This window comes from Pelodiscus sinensis, chromosome 2 (genome assembly GCF_049634645.1).
Source record: "Pelodiscus sinensis isolate JC-2024 chromosome 2, ASM4963464v1, whole genome shotgun sequence".
Lineage (NCBI taxonomy): Eukaryota > Metazoa > Chordata > Testudines > Trionychidae > Pelodiscus > Pelodiscus sinensis.
Window position 1 is genome coordinate 169,209,630 of NC_134712.1, and position 14,149 is coordinate 169,223,778.

General features: G+C 40.9%; 1 protein-coding gene across 2 annotated transcripts in view; it reads left to right on the forward strand.

The window, feature by feature from the left end:
* Positions 1-14,149, forward strand: part of AOAH (acyloxyacyl hydrolase) — a 132,303-nt gene that overhangs the window by 68,195 nt on the left and 49,959 nt on the right. For both annotated transcript variants that reach the window (XM_006124062.4, XM_075921745.1), the window contains exons 13-14: positions 9,947-10,038; positions 13,619-13,701. In XM_006124062.4, the coding sequence (XP_006124124.2) occupies positions 9,947-10,038; positions 13,619-13,701 (175 nt within the window). The remainder of the gene's footprint in view (positions 1-9,946; positions 10,039-13,618; positions 13,702-14,149) is intronic.

The following is a 14,149-nucleotide window of genomic DNA, read 5'->3' on the forward strand; positions in this document are numbered from 1 at the left end:
GTGCTAGAAAACACTGCAGGCTTCAGCAGTGGAAAAAGCTTATGTGACTGAATATGTTCCATGCATGTTCATTGGTGGGTGGCTGAGGAGGCTATCTGCTATTCTGCCTCCCCAGCCTGAACCACACTAAAAACATCCTGCTGCAACACCTGGAATTTGGAGGCAGAGAGGGGAGGTGCATTGAGCATTCAGCGGCATGTGTACAGCCCCCTGTGTTGGAAGGCAGTGCCTTCCTTTGCCTCATGGATGCACACACCCATGTTCACAGTCATGTGTCAAGGTGAGACTGGCTTCCCACAGGGCCCACAGAGGGGAGGGGCAGAGTAGGCATTGTGCGGGAGAGAGGAGTCCCAAACAGCAGAGTGGGAAGGGTGCAGTGGGCAGTGGTGGGAGGGGGGCTGAGAGAATGAGCTGGATATGGTACTGAGACTCTTCTAGCCTCGTTGACTGCTGATTTCTCCATTGCAATGAGCAAAGATCAAACGTCTGCTGACTTTCTCACTAGTCAGCAATCTTTTATACCTCTGCTAAAAGCAACGTAGCCCATGCTCAAGTGGTTTTGTTCTTTCCTCTCCAAATGTCAGGGCCTGTTCTCATTGAACTCAATAGGAAGCCTCCTTTTTATTTCAGTGGGAACAGTATTTGGCCCCAACAAGAGATCAGAGAATGTGATTTTTCTCTGTCCAGAGACTGTTTTCATGCATGTTGTTCTGCCAGGCTGATTTTGATTGCTCCTCCTGTAGGTCATGCTGAGGAAAATAATGAAACAATTGCTGAACATCATCTGTACTTGCTATTTTTACCCATATTTCATGTTAGCATAATGCAAATACAAGCTTTCATCTAGACCAGAAGTTCTCAAACTGTGATCCGAGAATTCCATTCAGGTGGGACAAGGAAAGGTTTTTAAGGGTTATTTTTATAAAGCACTATTATCCTAAGAACTAATGGTACAAGCAACATTTGGAAAGATCACTCTCAGCAATTTTCAAGTGGTCCATGGAAAAAAAAGTTAAACTACAAAAACAATCAAGATACCTTACTTTATTTTTAGTTCCTATTACCTATAAAATAGAAGGAAGATGAAGGGGAAAAAATGAAAAATGAGGGAAGATGAGGGAGAATTTTCTTTTTTTCAGCTGGGGCCCAAGGGAGGCAGCCCCCAAAATGAAATCTAAGTCTGCCACTGCTGAATACCATTAAACATATTTGCTCAAATAGTTGCAATAATTACATTTGATTTGATTTGTTTTTCATCATGAATATGAAAGTGGTAGTCAAGTAGTCTGAGCATAGGATTGAAAGCAGAAAATCCCTGAGGGCTAATCCAGTCTCTGACACTGATTCTCTTACTCATACCTAATTTCTGTGTCTCCGTGCCCCCATCTGTAAAATGGGGATAACAGCAGTTTTTCTACTTTGCACAGGGTTGTGAATACTAATTGTTTCTCAAGCATTTTGAGAATGTGTAGTGCTAAACGCTATTGTTAAATATCCTTCATATACATATTTAAATGAAATTTATATTGAATCTGAATGAGCACAGGAAAAATGTTAATTTTTCTATCATTTAAAGAAACTAGTTATTAGTTAGAGAGCAAGTATGGTTTGACACCCAGATGCAATTATGTCTCTTGATCACTTTGTGAAGAGGTTTACTACACTATGCATGAGTTTTTTTCTGATGACATAAACGAGTGGGTAAAATTGGGGTGAACTTTGGTGCATCTTGAGCCAGGGCCAAGTACTGCACATCTTTGCCTAGAGGACTCTTTTGGCCTGCCTAAAATTTAACCTAAAATAATTCTGCTCTTCCAATTCTAAGCCTTTCTTGAGCAGGAATTGCTAATCAGTAATGTGGGTTTGGGTTGTGAACACAGAGTGAGCTAGTCACATCCTAATCCCCCCAAAATCATCCTGAATTGAGACCAATTCAAGAGCATGATTTTAAGCCCGGGGACGGGGACGGGGGAGGTGAGGAGGTGAATACATTAAACTTCTCCAGTACTTAGCTCCCTCTGACACATAGCTACAGTACAATGTAATACACTTTGCTTTGATTCCTCCAACCTTCCTGTGAATAGATACTTTGGAAAGTGAGTTACTGAACAGTTTCTGTCTGCATTCATTGGCCCCCCTAAAATGACTCAAAGATGGAAGTTCAAAAAAGAAATGTTTTTCCTGAAGTATTTACATCTTGGGGGAGTAGGAAATTAATATGTTGTTTTTTCAGATATATTAAAGGGCTAAGTTTGCAATTTAAAGCAATTCCTTGCATTCTTCAGTTCATCAGCACCACACCAAGATAGACTATTAATTATGGTTTTATAGTTAAGTAGATTAGGCACGAATTTTCCAGGAGAGACTTGGGGGGGGGGGGGTTGTAAAGAGACTAAGGAATGTCTGTTGTGCCTTCTTACACTAGTTGTCCCTGCTCTGCTATAGGGTACAAATTAGATTGAACCAGGGGAGGATTTCAGAATAAAAGATCAAATCTCCTTGCTTAAGAAGTCTCAGGTTATCATGCTGGATAATGTAATAATCATCAGCAGAAATGAGACCCAGACCTTCAAAGCTGAGTAACTAAATGTAGGTACATAAATCTGCATGTGGGCACTCACAGGAAAGGTCTGATATTTTCTTTCAGAAGTGTTGAGCAGCTGTCATGGCCTCACTGAGGTCAATGCAAGTAGCGGGTTACTCCCCACCTCTGAAAAACTAGCCATTTGTTTACATGTCCAAATATGGATTTTAGATGCCTACAATTAGGCATCCTATTTTCATCAATTTGTCCCAGTAAAATGAAAATCAGGCCAGACACTTACATTCACTGGCCCTAACTCGTCCACAGGAAAGCTCCCAGGAGAACCCAGTGCAGATGTGGGGCGGGGGAGAGGAAATCTGCAGGGTTTCCACTGTGTCCTGTGGTAGGAAGGGACAGTGATTTGAAAGCTACATGCAGAGAGTGTGGCCTCCTCTCTTCCAATCCTCAGGTGACCAAATATCCACAGGTAAAATCTGTCTTTCCTGAGATATTTATGGAGAATTAAAGCTTCTACTGTTCTCCCTTGGCTCATTAACCTAAAATCCCCTCACCAGCCCCTGAATCCTAACGCCTACTCTGAGGGATTTGAATACAAGGAGCAACAATAGGTAAGAACTGAAGCTGAGAGTGTTAGTAAGTCTCCCTGGGTTTTGTAACAGATGAGTGGCTCAGTCCTTTCTGAGTTCTGACACGCCCTTAAATCACCAGAGCCTGGAGCATACAGAGGTCACATGGAAGATCTTTGACAGGGCAAGGAGCATTGATACATATCAGGCCATATCTTACCTGAGGATCGACTCTCTGGTGATAGATACACTGGAGTTCGATTTAGGAAGTCTAGTAAAGACATGCTAAATCAAATGCTGAGAGCAACTCCTTGCTGTTGCAAGGAGTAAGGGATTTCGATGGGAGCCTTCTTCCATTGACTTCCCAGTGGGGAGCTGCCCCAGAAAATCAATGCAAGGTACATATCCTGCATCGATTGTTTCCACAGTGTAGACGTGACCTCAGGTTCAGCTACACTCCGATCAGTGGTTCTTGGATTTAGCATGTTTTGTGTTAACCGCCCCCCTCCCACATGGAAATATTCAGCATTTGTGCTCTGTCTATTTGACATAAAAATACAAAAGTTTGTAGTACAAAGACATGTCTCTATAACCAAAGTGGAAATGTGCTGTAGGTGTTTTTATATGAAGGGCTTTTCTGAACAACTTGTGTTTTAAAAAAGCTTCCATGTCTAGCAAAGGATATTGCATTCCTGCTGCTCTGGCCATCTGCTAAGAATTTACTTCCAAAATGCATCACTTCCCTATTATAATGTGTCCAGGACAGGAGATTACCTCTAAATCTCATTTGAAAGGTGATTCTTTTGAAGGTAAAGGCCATATACCATCCGGTTCTGAAATGCTGATGATACTTCTAGGAAGCTGAATTTAAGATAAGTGTTTCTGAACTCAGTAGATTTTGATTTCATGCTGCAGCAAGAGCAAAATATATCCTTAATCTAGCTGTGATGAAATAAATATCTGTTTACCCAAGAGCAGAGTGGTTCTGGTCTTTAAATTAAATAAATGGTTCATATTTGTGGCTCATATCCCTTTAGGCTTTTTCCTCACTGTTTAGATGTTCACTCATGAAGAACACCCACCCCCATCAATCTCCCCTACACAGCTTCAGCTATGCAAATAGCAAAATAGCATACCTCAAAGCAACCTATTTTCCACGGTTTCTTCTGTGCAGTAAGGTCAGTGGGGGCAGCTCCCCCATGAACTTTGGCAACTCTTCTCATTCTGGTGGACTACCAGGCTCAATGAGAGAGCACTCGAAGATCAATTTATCACATCTAAGCAGTTGTGATAAATCAACCGCCGGTAGATTGATTGCTGCAGCATCGATGCACCATGTAGTGGAGACAAGGCCTAAAAAATGTGCACTCCAGGCTTGCTCCTGCACCTAGGGATGTAAGCGACTAGTCGACTATCTGATAGGCAAAAGCTAATCAGACAGTTGACTAGTCCCTCGACTAGTCGCTTCCTTCCCCTCTTACTGCCTCTATCAAAGGCATCTGGGGGGAACAGGAGTTGGTTCTGGGGGGAGCTGGCTTAAAAGCTGGTTCCCCCCAGCACCGTCTCTGTGGGGCCGCGGGGACCAAGTGCGAGCTAGGATATTCCCAGCTCATGCCTAGTCCCAGACACTGCACCTCTGCTTTTTAAATGTATTAAGAGCCTGCTGGCTCTTAATACATTTAAAAATCAGAAGTGCAGCAGCAGGGACCTGGTGTGAGCCAGTACAGCTAATTCCTGGCTTGCTCTGGGTCCCCCTGCACTGCACCAACCTTTTAAATGTATTAAGAGCCATTTAAAAGGCTTAAAGCGCAGCAGGAGGGACCCAGTGCGAGCTGGGTCAGCTGATTCCCAGCTTGTGCAGGGTCTTCCCTGCTGCACACCAGCCTTTTAAATGTATTGAGAGCTGACAGGCTCTTAATACAATTAAAAGGCAGAGCTGCAGTGGGGTTAGCTGACAGGCTAATCAACTAGTCTACGGAAAATCCATCAACTAGTTGATGAGTTGATTAAATAAATTTAACATCCTTACCTGCACAACTGAAAGTAATGGGAATCTGACCATTTTAATGGGAGCTGGATCAGGTCCTGTGTTTGCTGGAATTGAATATTGTATCTACTGAACCACCCATGCTCTAGCTTCAGACTTATTTCCAGCAAAGTTTATGCTATTTTCTATAAGCAAACGTTTTGGTCTTCAGGCTGCTATATTGTTGAGAAATTGGATTTTTATTTTGCTAAACTGAAACCTGCGATTTGCACATTATTGATGTTACACGGGGACAGAAACAAGGACTCTGCCTTGTTAACAATGAGTTCGAACTAGGGGGGTAATGTATGCATACCGAACTTGCTAATGGAGCCCGGGATTTGAATTTCCCGGGCTTCATTAGCATAAAGCTGGCGCCGCCATTTTTAAAAGCCGGCTAGTGCGAACCCCGTGCCGCGCGGCTACACGCGGCACGGACTAGATAGTTCGGATTAGGCTTCCTAATCCGAACTATCTGTACGCCTCGTTCCACTTGGGAATGCTGGCTCTTAATACATTTAATACGTTCCACGAGGCGTACAGATAGTTCGGATTAGAAGCCTAATCCGAACTATCTAGTCCGTGCCGCGTGTAGCCGCGCGGCACGGGGTTCCCACTAGCTGGCTTTTAAAAATGGCGGCGCGGGCTTTATGCTAATGAAGCCCGGGAAATTCAAATCCCGGGCTTCATTAGCAAGTTCGGTATGCATACATTACCCCTTTGTTCGTACTAGGGGGGTAGTGTAGACATACCCTAACTTATTTATGCTGTGAGAAAAGAAACATAGGCTGAAATTTTCAAAGCTGCCATTGGATCCTGGCCACCCAGTTCCCAATTTAAATCAATCAAGCAATTCCCATTCAGTTGAACAGGAACTGTGTATCCCAGATCATGTCATGGCTTTGGAAATTTCAGCCCTCATGTCACGTGTGCTAAATGGTTTTGAAGACAGAGGACATTTTCATAAGTTCAGAAGAGGGTTAGGTGCTCAACTCTTCTTTGTAAAATATTCCCCTGTGTGACAGACCGGGCCGGGTCTAGGCACAGCTGAGGGCATCCGCTCAGGGCGAATTGCTCAAATCCGGGGCTCCTTACAGCCCCCCCTGACTGGTGACCTCTCCAAATAGGCCACAAACCAGTCTCACAGAGCGCTTCAGCAGCCTGCCTGAAGCCTCCCGAGCAAAACCCCTCCGACACTCTAGCAATATCCGTGCCCCAGATGGCCCCGGGCCTCATACATAGGTGGGGGGTCCTAGCACCCAATCCCACCTACCCCGAACAAGTTCTGTCCGGTTCCAAGAAACCAGCCACAGATCCCTGGTCAATTTACCCTCTGGACCTTACCCACAAATCACGCTGGGCCAATCCTTTAGAATCTATATCTAAAGGTTTATTATTACAAGAAAGAAAAGCCTGAGAGTAAGGTTATTAAAGTACAGTACGTTACATGCACCGAATCTCCCAGTTCTCGATGCAGGCTCTAGCAGAGATGTTGCAGCTGCTGGTTTAAAAGTTCTTATTGCACATCCTACGATCAGGATGGGTTCACAGGTCTTCCGGGCTCTTCAATCCCTGCAGTGCTGAGCTGAGAACAAAATGGCATCGACCACATGACCTCTTTATACTCCTTCCTGGCCTCTTCTAGTATGTAGCAGGTCACCTGGTCCTCAGCCTCTCTGTGTTCCCTGCTGGCTGCTCTCAGGACAGCCCCCATTCTTTGGGTGTGTCTTTGGCCCATTGAGAACCATTGTTCCACAGGTAATTAGCATGTCCATAGGCTCCACAGGCTCGGCCCTGCCCAATGCTTAACCACATGCAGGGAAATCTTCAGTTTCCACACAGATTACAGATCTACACACACAGACATTATATACTCACATAAACAGTGTACACAGGATCAGAAAACAACAAGCTCCTATTCAATACCCCACATGGCTCTCTTTCATACAGATTTCTGGGGCCAACACCCCCTCCTAGGGGTGCAGCAGCGATCTGGCTGCTTCCCTCCAACTCAGTAATGTGACACCCTGCCTGTAGCAAGTCATGGCAAAGTTCTTTGGTTCAGATTCACTTGATTTCAGCATAGCTTGGTAACTGTGTACAAATCACCCATTGTTTTGACTGCCGTACATGGTAGAATTGTGATTCTTGAGCTACAGGTAATACAGTACATGATTTTCAAACCAGGGTAGGCTATACTACCATTCTAGGCTAAGGCACCAGCAGAAAATGATTCCTAGGCTAGAATACTGCTTCATAACTAGGCTTAGCTGGAACATTTAAGGCTAGAACACAGTTTCAAGCTAGAACATCCTTGTAATTGTTTTCTGCTGAAGTCTGGTTCCTAGGATGCACCATAATTCCCAAACCAGGGCAGTCTAGAATAGGGTCTTTAAGCTGGTATTCAGGCATGATCTAACCTAATGTAGAACTCATCTAGTGCCTCCTTCTAGACTAGGGTATGTTTGCATGTTAGCTTAAGCTACATTCTGCTAGAAAGTATCTTTTTAGGTTAAGACATGCTTTCCAAATTACATCCTTGTAGAGTCTGAGGATCAGATTTGGGCATCTAGACACCAAAAGATGCAGATAGGCTCTAGACACTTTTGAAAATACTGCTAGGCACTTGTCTGCATCTTCCAGTACTTAAATCATTTAAAAGTCTGTCCCTACATACTTTGCTGGATCTGGGTCTGTGCTGTACTGGAATACAGTTTTAGGTTGGAATGTAATGCTAGGCTAATACATGGTTTCCAAGTCAGTTTCAACATGGTTAGATGCTGGTTATATTTAATCTAAATTATCTTGAAAACCAGCTTAATATCATATTGTTAAACTTTCTCAGGGACAACAGTTCTCAGCCCAGTGTTGGCCGGACCTAATGAGAGAGTGGTTTTAGACACCTGTTTTAAAATACATTTAATCATCTTTCTGAAGCCTTACATGTGTATTCTGTAATTGATAAGGGATCTTAAACAGTATTTTATAGTTACTGGATTTATTTTATGCATTTCATTTCATCGCTAATAATAAATTTATTTTAAGACAAATGTTCAAAAGTGACCAGCCAAATTGTGTGCTTACTCTCTTACAGTTGTGCAGCATTCCCAAGTACTTGTGTATCTTCAGTAAGTGCCTGCTTGCACACACACATCTAGAATTAGAAGCAGACAGATTTGAAAATTGTCCGGTGTTTTCATAAGAGTAAGATGAAAGGTTATTGAGCCAGAATCATTTTCACGTTGGTTGCTAAAGCAGATTTACTGTAAGTAGGTCAAAGATGATGTGACTTGCTATAAACTGGCATCTACTGTGTATTATGCTGCTTATAGCTTGACTTCATGATTTATGTTACCTTCCTTTTCCCAGTCCCCTGATCCCTGACTCTTAGAACCAAAACCAATAGCCATATTCAGGCAAAAATGCCGTCCACCTCAATGATAATTTTGCTGGAATAAGGATTTAAGACTGTAGGATTTAGTTCTTCTGTTGTTCATTGTTCACCTCTGGAAGGAATTATCCACATGCTGGCTGTATATAGTTGTGAGGGTTTTTTAAAAAAAAAAAACACAATTGGTTTAAAAGAAAATGAAGCTAATAAATTAAATGGATTACACCAGCCTTTAGGTTCCCTTGTTTTATGCTGTGACCTTCCTTTGTTTATTTCCTTTTTTCATCAACCATTTTTCAGCATGAGTACAAAGGACTTGTGCATTTGCCTTTGAAAGTGTACCTTGGATTAGTAAAAGCTGAAAATTTACTCTCTCCTCAAACAGGGATGAGAGAGAATGATCTCTCTAGGCCTTTTCCTTCCATTTTTTCTTAACAGTTTCACAAATCAAAATGGAAAAGAATAGAGTGGAGTATATTAAATGCACAATAGAGCTTTCATCTGCATAGTGTCTTTCATAGAAAATGTGTTAGAGGTAAATACAAGCAGAAGCTAGGAAAACATAAAGTCAGCATCTGTTATCATTAAAGCTCTGTGCTAGCAGTTCTTCCTGGTGCTAAGAAGGTATATAATCTGTTCCCCGCTCTTCTTCCATTCATATGCCCTCCTCTGACTCCTTTCCCCATCATTGAATTCTCCCCTGAAGCAGAGGGGTCCCCCAGAATGCCGGTCTTGCCATGGGGAAGATTCCCTCTAAGCTCTGTGACTAAAAAAATTGAATTAAAAATGTTGTCTATGGTAATACCTGGAGAGATTGACTGAGGCTCGGGTCACCAAGATTCACCTTGTGTAGTTTCTATAATAGCATATGTTTCCATACAACCCTTCCCACAGATCTTAGAGGTTAGTGAGAAAAGGAAGGCTTCAGCCTTGAGGTACATAATCCCCTATGTAGTTATACCTGTTTTCCCATCATCCCATAGCATGAGCCCTTAGGACCCATGCAGCTGTTGGCTCATTTGCCCACAGACATCCACCTTTGGAATGGTCCATGAGATGGGTTCAGAAGTTATTGCTACAAATAGATATCTACCACTCCTGTGATGCTGTAGGTGTTGTACATGCTGTAGTTTGTGAAGTACCATGGTGTTCTTCAGAATCAGAGGTGATATTACAATATATGCGCTTAAAATGTTTCTATTAGTGTAAGTGTTTATTGGTTCTACTGTTATTCCCCATGATAATGAAAGGAAATATCTCACAAATAAATATCAACTTTTAAGTGTGACCACTATATAAATGTAAGGTAGTATTACTAATTAGCTGATGCTCCAAATTGAAAATGTTATTTGATTCTGCAAATGGGTTTTTATTTATGAAAACAAAACCATCTTAATTGTTTTTAAATTTCCTTTCAGAAATCATTTTCTAATCTCCCAGTGGCTCTTACCAATGAGTTTGACTGGCCCCATTTCTCAGGGATCACTGGATTTCTGAACTCCACAATTGGGTAAGCTAGGAGAATGGCTAAGTCAAGTTATAGCAAGCCTTAAGGACAAGACAAAAAAAAGGGAGGGTGGGGGAGAGAGGAGAAATCAAGCAAAGATAATTGGAGAAAAATATAATGTTTGGAAAAATAAAAGTGCTGAAATGCTGTGCCTCTGCTTTTCCTAAAACCATGATTGTTAAAGATTGTTCTTTATACACACACTCTCTCTCTCTGCTCAGACATTTTCACTAAGGGTGCGTTTAGATTACATGGCTCCGTCGACGGAGCCATGTAAAGTAGTTTACTCGACATAGTCAATGAAGCGGGGATTTAAATAATCCCTGCTTCATTAAAATAAAAATGGCCGCTGTGCTGTGCCGACAATCAGCTGATCCAGCACAGCGCGGGAGTCTAGATGCGGCGTGGCTGAAATGAGGTTTACCGGAGCGGTTGACAAAGGCTTCCCTTGTCGACCGTGCTGCATCTAAACTCCCATGCTGTGCCGGATCAGCTGATTGTCGGCACTATTTTACATGGCTCCCTCATGTGTGGAGTTCTAGGCCCACCTCATCTACTCCTTCAACTTTGTTTGCATGTTGCACAGTCTCGACAGATGGTCAACATTTCAGAAAAAAAAATTAAATTAAAAAAGATTATAATTTTCTTTTTCCACAAGCCAAAAACATTAACATAAAGCTTTTGGAATTTTTTCCCCCTTCCCCAGAAAAATTAATTCCAAGGATTTAAGATATTGGAATTTTTTTTTAGATTTGTACTTTTCCCCCATCTTGTTTCCTTTTTGCCACTGAATGACTAAGGTCCACATTTTTTGGGGACTTTTTCTTTTTTTATTTTTCTTTTCTGCTTTTCCCATTCTAATATTTGCAAGTCCTCACCCTTGAAAAAGTCACCAGGAAGAAGGAAAATGAAAGTCTAACTCTACCACTTTGTAACTTTTACATGGTTGGAGATGTTTGGAAAATTTGAGGGCTAGGGAAATGTGGGTGAACGAAGTCCTTGACCTCATTCACTTTATTGTGCTGAATGGCAAAATGTTGAGGAATGGGGGCAACAGGAGGATGAAAGGAAGAAAAATTCAAATGTTTTAGAAAAATATTTCACAAAAAATAATAAAAACAAATGACAAATTGTTCCACTTTGAGCTTTGTGAAAGGAAAACAACTTTAAATCATCAGCATTTTTCCTGAAATTATTTTTCCATTTTTTGACCAGCTCTAATAGACTTCCCCATGTGGTATGGAATCCATAAACTAAGTAATGGACACTGAGCAGCTCCACTACTTGTTCATGACCTAGAGACTTTACTTTCAACCTCTCCAGACTACTGTGCCTCCAAGTTTGATCTTACTTAAAACCTACTTACTTACAAAATCAGACATAAATCACAAAAGTGCCACAGCACACTGTTACTGAAAAATTGCTTGCCTACTTACTCCTTTTCCCATATGAGTATAAAATAAATCAATTGGAATATAAATATTGTACTTACATTTCAGTATATGATATGTGCAGCAGTATAAACAAATCATTGTATGAAAATTTAGTTTGGACTGACTTTGCTAGTGCTTTTTATGTAGCCTGTTGTAAAACTAGATAAATATCTAGATGAGCAGATGAACCCCCTGTATCTCTGGTTGAGAACCACTATCTGTCCTACAGAGGCTAATCGAGGTGTATGTAGTAAAGTGGTCAAGATAGGGTTAATAATGCCTAAATTAACATGGGATGGAGAGTTCTGGTCCACTCCCATACCCCTTATTTCCTGTTTAGTCAGCGTGAGGGTTTTTTGTCATCCCTTTGTTGTGGTGTATTTAAATAAACAGCAAGTTCCCAGCCAGCTTTCCTGAGAGTAAACTTACTTTTGTTGCACTGAGTGGTCCCTTTACAAAACTAGGAGAAAAGAGTAGACCTAAGGGTTAGCAGATATACATCTGGAATCTGAGTATCATTGTTTACTCCCAGGATGTTTTTAATTTGCATATCTATTATAAAATAATTGGGCGAATCTATATCTGGAATATGTAAAATTTGGACTTAACCAAAGCCAGCTAAAATCCTATGGAAATTGAATTTTAAAACTGTATGCTGTTTTGTAAGAAGAATTTGTGATTTCTATTGGTTAAGTAAATATTGTATTCTTTGACCAGTACATCCTGTTTGCTTTGCTTTCCACTTCATACTGAAAGCTTGAGAGATTGAATGTGTTATTTCTATAGCCTCTTTTGTAGTTAATGGGCAGCATGATCACATTTCAATGTAGGTAATATTTTTTTTGTACTTTTTTGGAAGACTTATCATGGCTTTACATTTATCAGCATTGTGTTTGCCATCTTTTAGCTCAGATTCCTTTACATCTGAGTTCAAACCTAACATCAACAGCCCCAGTAGGGATGAGCAAATATCAGCAAGGATTCTAGAGAGCTGTCTTTTTAGCAGCTTTCCTTACAGCTATTCTGCTTCACAGGGATTTTTACATTTTTCTCTGCAATACAAAGGAAAGGGGAAAATTGATCAAACACAATCTGTCTTTCAAATCAGTCCACCCAAGATTAAAACACTGGGAAATGAATGTCCTGCCAATACTTCCTCACTTTTATTTACTGTTCCACAACTATAACAAGAAGCCAAAATCTCTGTGTGTCAGTAGCATTGCTTTGATAAATGTTATCCAGCATAAAGGTTGGTGGAGCAATTATCTGAAGAATCAGTAAAAACACAACTAGAAATATGGACAATTTGAAAGCCACTGGCAGCCTATAAAGAGGTTTTTTGGGAGATATCTAGATTTCTACTTAAATTGATATTTTTAAAAGAACATTATTAACTGTAAAAAGAGGAGGCAGAAGAACAAAGAAACATCAGGTTGGGATCTAAAACCAATTTCTGACTTTTCAAAACCACTGATTCTTCTTGTTCTTCTGAGAACTAAATCCAAAGGATGCTAATCCCTTAGCCAACGCTTCAGGCTTGGGATCCTGCTATGCCACGCAGCAAAGCTTTTCCTGGTCATTTATGTGAGAGAAGAGTTGAAGTGAAAATCCTCAGAAATAGCCAGTGCAATTTAAACCAGGCAAAGGCAGTTTTATCTTTTTCTCACCCTATGGGTTGCTACTTCTGGCTACTTGGTCTTCCCTTACCCTTGTTAACCTGCTCCCAGATTGCTGCATTCTGACAAATCTTCCCCCAAAATGTTAAGTTGAATCTGTTCTTAAAACTTTTATAATCAAATTGTCAAAATTGCCATATTCTGTTGGCTTAAATTATGCCTAAATCCCAAAATTAAACTGGGATGTGCGTGCGTGCGTGCATGTGCGCATGCTGAGTGGCATAGCAAATGAAACATGCCAAATAATGGTTCAAACCTGCCAACATTCACTACCATGAGCAGTCCCATTGTGTCTTCAGTGGGGTTACTATTGATAATAGGTATTATATTTGGTAGTAAATACCAAGCCCAGTAGATAGTGTATGTAGAGTTGGGATCTAAAACTGTTGTATATTGTAATGGTTTTTTAATATACAATGCACCAGTCCTTTCCTTTAAAGCTAGCCATGGTTACCTTTTGTTAATGTGTTGCAGAGGCTGGACAGACTCCCTGTATCTACGTTTGCACAGAAGAAACCGCTGCAATCACAGAGACTTCCAGAATATTTCCAAAAATGGTACTGTAATCTCATTTTTCCCCACAGATGAAAGTTTTAGCTTGATGTTGCATTAATGGGTACAGCTCAGAACACCATTCAGAAAAATGCTGCATCAATTGCAGAGAAGTAGAGAGCAGGATCTGTTTAATATGGTGTCTTTTCTGTTTGATTCAATCTCTATTGATTCTGAATAAGAACTTATTTATGCTTGATCTCTTTCATAACTAATAAATGACCTTTGCCTAACTAATAACTGATGCTCTTCCCTTTAACTAACCTAGAATTCATTTTTCTCTATCTAAATTTTTTTCCAAAATTAAAAGTTTAGCTCTTAACACTGAAGTTTGCATTGACATGCTGTGCCTCCAGAATAATGAACTTTAGAAATTGTTGCTGGAGTGGAAATTGTTGGTGCCCTACCTCCTATGGCTATTATACATCAGTGATAGAATTACAAGTCATATGA